Source organism: Orycteropus afer, unplaced genomic scaffold (assembly GCF_000298275.1).
Source record: "Orycteropus afer afer isolate SDZICR_OR568_19922 unplaced genomic scaffold, OryAfe1.0 scaffold00048, whole genome shotgun sequence".
NCBI classification, from domain to species: Eukaryota; Metazoa; Chordata; class Mammalia; order Tubulidentata; family Orycteropodidae; genus Orycteropus; species Orycteropus afer.
In genome coordinates, this window is record NW_006921635.1 from 3,672,831 (window position 1) to 3,677,623 (window position 4,793).

Below are 4,793 nucleotides of genomic sequence, written 5' to 3' on the forward strand. Positions count from 1 at the left end.
GAAGGCCTTGGGTTCTAGGGGAGTGGGGGGGCCTGACATTAAATACGGTTATAAATAGGAAGGCTGTGGAGGCTAATACTGCGTGGACAGGCTGGGTTCACATTCCTCGCGTTTGGCCGGGGACCTGCTCCCCGAAATGCACCAGGCCCTGAGGTCACTGCAGCCCGTGGTCACGGCCACTGCCTGGGAGGAGACGGCAGCAGGGGTGCTGACCAGAGTTCCCCCACAGTCCTAAAGTCGAGGGTCCCGAGGGGCGTGAGGGTCTCGTGGCTCACGGCTTCTTCATCTTGTCTCTGTTCTTCTGGAGTTTGGCGTGCACGACTTTGAGCGTGGTGAGGAAGTTACCCAGGAAGAGGACAAGGAACGTGAGTGCCAAGACAAACACCTGGGGGGGTGGGAGAGAAGAGGGGCCGAACCAGTGAGGCATTCACGCTCTGGCCGGCCCCCTGCCCCGAGCAACAGAACCCCCTCAGCAGACCCTCCTGTGGCCCCCAAGGATCTTCCAGCAACATGGAGACACCTGGGCAAACCAGGGGAAGGGGTGGGCGCTCAGGGTCAGGCCTGGACGGCCTGGCATCCTCAGTCACCAAGAGGCCAGGCCACAGCCCCTCCCCAAGCCCCCCAAATGGGCATGCCGTGAGGTGAACCCCTGTCAGACTGCAAACCACTGGCCCCAGTGGCAGGACCCCTGGCCTCCCACCGCATCGCCCAGGCCCCAGCTGTAGGGAGCTCTGAGCAAGCAGGCGTCACGTGAGGGGCAGAAAAGGGGACAGTCAGGAAGCCTTCCCCAGGACAGGCCTCCCGCCCCCACCCTCCTTCCCCAGGACAGCCCTCCCCCGGGCCCAGGCTCCCCATACCTGCCATTCTTGGCATTCCTCGTGGCTGGAGAGCTCAAACAGTGTGATGGCATTGTAGAGCTGCCAGAACTGGGGAGAGGGCAGAACCAGGCTGCTGCTGCCACTGCTCTCAGGAGCCCCGAGGAGCGCGCCCAGGAGCACGAGCCGGTCCCCACCCCACCCGAGCTCCTCAGGCAGGTGGCCCGAGACACTGACATGCACCCACAGTGAACCCGGAGTGTCTGGGCCCAGGCAGGTAGGAGGGCAGAGGCCGCCCTGTCCTTGGTATTCTCCGGCGTCCTATACCTGGGACCTGGGCCCGTGGGCTCAGCTTGGGGGAAGGCTGGTGAATGGGGGAGGCCTGAAAGCTTTCTGTCACCAGGGACCGTGGCCATGGGACACCTACAAATTCCAGGGGGACTCACGTGGCCACAGAAGAGGAAAGGCAGGAGGAAGGTGAGACCCCGCCACATCCAGGACTGGAATCCTTCTGAGGAGAGAAGAGTGGAGGAGAGGCCATGTGAGGGACTGAGTCGTCCCAGTACCCACCAGGCAACCCAGCCGCTCTAAGATCATCCAGGTGAGGGGCAGACACCCTCAGTAGGAGCAAGCTGCATCTGTCACAGACAGAAGTGACCAAGAGAGTGTGCAAAAGCACCTCTCCCGGGGCCTGACGGAACGAGCGGGCTTGCTCTCATGCACCCAGCAGTTAGGCGCAGCTACTGCGTTTTGAATTTGGACAGGATTCAAAATGACCACCTCCAAAGCCAGCAAAACCATTTTCATGGAACGTTTAGACAAGATCACCACACTCTCCTGAGTGGGCACCTGCGTCAGCTCAGAAGACCCACACACAGCTGAATGACACGTCTTACGCGTAAATGCCGTACACAGCAGGAGGGTACCACTGTGGGTAGCTGCTGGAGGGCAAGGCTGAGGCCCAGCACTGAGGACTGGCCACTGGCCATGATGACTTAAGGGATGGTGGCCTGCTCAGCGTCGGGGGAGGTCTGGCTATGCTCCCACCAGGCCAAGAGCCCAGAGCGGAGGTGGGGCTGAGCCTAGGGAGCTGGGAGGGTCCGGCGCCGCGGCCCTGCTACTCACCCACTGTGAGGTCCAGGTGATTCCGCTCCCCTAGGGCCCGCAGCCGGTACAGGCAGCCTCTCTGGTAATAGTATTGTAGGAACTGGACACAGCCTGCAGGGGGAGCCCAACACCAGCACTCAGACCTGGACATCCCAGGGGGCCGGGGCAACCTTTCTCCAGAAACCTTCTCAAACCTCTCTCCAGGGTAGAACACTCTCTCACCCACAACACACACACACACACACACACACACACAAACACTCTTATATGTGAACCTGAGTTACCCCTTAACTGAACACACTGACAGCTCAGGTACCTAAGGACCCCAACTAGACCAGAAACTTCTGGAGCTTTCGTAGGTATGCAGTAGGTGCTGAATCAGTGTCTGCTGGAATTCCTGGTGTCCCCACACAGTGCCCAGCACCACGCTGGGCGCTGTGAGCCATGTGTGTGCCATGCCAAGGCACGCAAGAGAGCGTGTCATACAATGGGACACTCCGTAGTTGAGGGGGTGGAAAGATTCCCATGATAAATTGTTAAAAGAACACCCAGTGACAAACAAAGCTGTGTGTGCAGAAGGGTCCCATGTGCGACAAACACACAAATGTACAATGAAAGCAGGAGACCACCAAGGGGAGGCCGGCTGCAGGTCCCAAGTTATTGTGAGTTGACCTCCAGCCGATTCCGAGTCACAGCCACCCCGGTGTGCACAGTGGAACACTGTGGGGTTTTCAAAACCGCTGTGGGGTTTTCAAAGCTGGGAACTTTCAGAAGCAATCAGCGGCCTATCTCCTCAGGCACCTCTGGGCAGACCCGAACCGCCAACCTTTCGGCTAGTTGTTGAGTGTTCACCACCCAGGGACATAATTCAGTCTACGCATATGTGTGTGAGCCTTCACGATAAACATGTCCCACTGGACACGGCTCAGTGAGCAGCGAGCATCCCCAGGGCGGGGTCGTACATAACTGCCGCCCTCCACCATTACCCCTTCGTGTCTGTTGGCAAGCAGATCTTTATTTTAAAATTACGTTGTATTTCTGAATAGGCGATATGCACGTGGGATAAAATTTAAAAGTAACAGAAAAGTAGAGAGTTAATCTCTCTTCTGTCCCTGTCCCCGTGTCCCTCGCCCTCTAAGCTGTCCACAAAGGCAGCCCTGGAACCAGGTTTTTGTAAGCAAATCAGAGAGAGCTCTTCTCGGACAGAAGCGTGACAGGCACTTCCATTAAAGTTGGAACATAAGGCTGACGCCCTGACGCCATGTGGTTCCTGAAGGTCTGAGTGGGCAGGTTCAGACCTGGGGCTCTGGAGAGGGGTAGATGGATTGACCTCAGACCCCACCCCACGCCAGCAGCAAACTGGCCAGGGCCCTTCCCCAGGGGGCACACTGCCATCACTGGGGACATCCCCACCCCTCCCTCCTGGAGGGCCTTCATCAGTGAAAGTTGCTGGAAACCGTGTCCCCTCCCCCAAATCTGAACAGGAGACACTCACTCTGAAAGATGGAAAATGCTAAGAACTGATTGCGAAACTTCTGGTAAATGAGTCCGTTGGGCCTGGAGAGAAGGTGGGAGAAGACTAGGTGAGGCCAGCTGTGGGCTGGAGGTCAGCCATCAGCCCGCCCCCATCTCCACTCCGCTCGACAGAAGCCAAGGTTTCAAAGTTAAACTGAGGTTCCTGAGCTCTGCCTTTTTAAAAGTTACTTGGTTGTTGGGAATACACAGAGCCAATGCAAGAGCTCTGCTTTCTTCATTACCAAGCGCCCCAGGCCAGATCGGGTTCCGTCACTGCTCCAGGTCCTTTCCAGGGCCGAGGCAGCCCCCCCTGTCACTGGGAGGCCAAGTTCCCTCCCTGCCCGGCTCCTGCAGGCCCCGGAGCCCAGACCTGGGCTCCCTCCCACTGGTCCTGCTTCTCGCTCCCGCTGCTAACCTTCCAGTCACTTCTGCCCTGGCCCCTTGGCAGCCATCCAGGGCCCTGCAGACAGCCTCTGGCCCAGCTGGGAACCCACTTTCCTTCCAGGCCAGAGCCCCGGAGGGCCCCACTGTGAACCCCTCCCCACCCCTAAGAGGTGAGGAGGCTCCTGGGCCTGGCAAGGAGCCACTCACCAAGTCAGCATCACTCCGGACAGGAACGTGGACACATAGTGGTGGGACACCCACCAGCCTTTGATCCTGGGAAAGGAGAGAGAGGTCAGGGGAGAAAGGCAGGAGGCGTGGTGCGGCGACCGCTGGGCAGCGACTGGGAAGCAGCTTCTTGGAGCAGGAAGTGGGCCCAGCCATTGCCCTGCCTGGCTCGCCATCCTGGGGACAGGCAGTTAAGGTGCTCAGCTGCGAAGCCATGGGCTGGGGCTTCAAGTCCACCGAGAGGTGCCTCGAAGAAAAGCCTGGCCGTGTCCTTCGAAAAAATCAGCCAGACACCTCTATGACGGAACAAAATGGGTATGAACTGCCATACAGGAAATGAATTTGCCCTGGAAACTTTCACCCAATCACAATAAAAAAGAAAGAACAAAACAAAGGCGTGTGGAGCAGAGTTCTGCTCTCGCACACATGGGACCACCGTGCACTGGAACCAACTCGATGGAACTGGTTAAATGACAGTCACACACAGTCGGAGACCCACAGACACTCACGCCACCACTGGCTTCCCGCCACGCTCCTAACATGTCCCTGACTCCTCTCCCTGACCCCTGGCCTCTACCTCTCTCCCTCTCTCTCCCCCTCTTCCCCCCCCCACACACCTCTCTCCCTCTCTCTCTCTCACACACACACACCTCTCTCCCTTTCTCTCTCTCTCACACACACCTCTCTCCCTCTCTCTCACACGCACACACACACACACCCCTCTCCCTCCCTCTCTCACACACACAC

At 58.4% G+C, this 4,793-nt stretch overlaps 1 protein-coding gene across 1 annotated transcript in view; it reads right to left on the reverse strand.

The window, feature by feature from the left end:
• Window positions 1–271: 271 nt before the first annotated feature.
• TMEM120B (transmembrane protein 120B) overlaps window positions 272–4,793 on the reverse strand; it is a 46,779-nt gene continuing 42,257 nt past the window's right edge. Inside the window, exons 7-12 of the mRNA XM_007938150.2 lie at window positions 4,029–4,094; window positions 3,418–3,479; window positions 1,941–2,033; window positions 1,262–1,326; window positions 858–926; window positions 272–385 (exon numbers count right to left, since the gene is read on the reverse strand). Of these exons, the coding sequence (XP_007936341.1) occupies window positions 272–385; window positions 858–926; window positions 1,262–1,326; window positions 1,941–2,033; window positions 3,418–3,479; window positions 4,029–4,094 (469 nt within the window). The remainder of the gene's footprint in view (window positions 386–857; window positions 927–1,261; window positions 1,327–1,940; window positions 2,034–3,417; window positions 3,480–4,028; window positions 4,095–4,793) is intronic.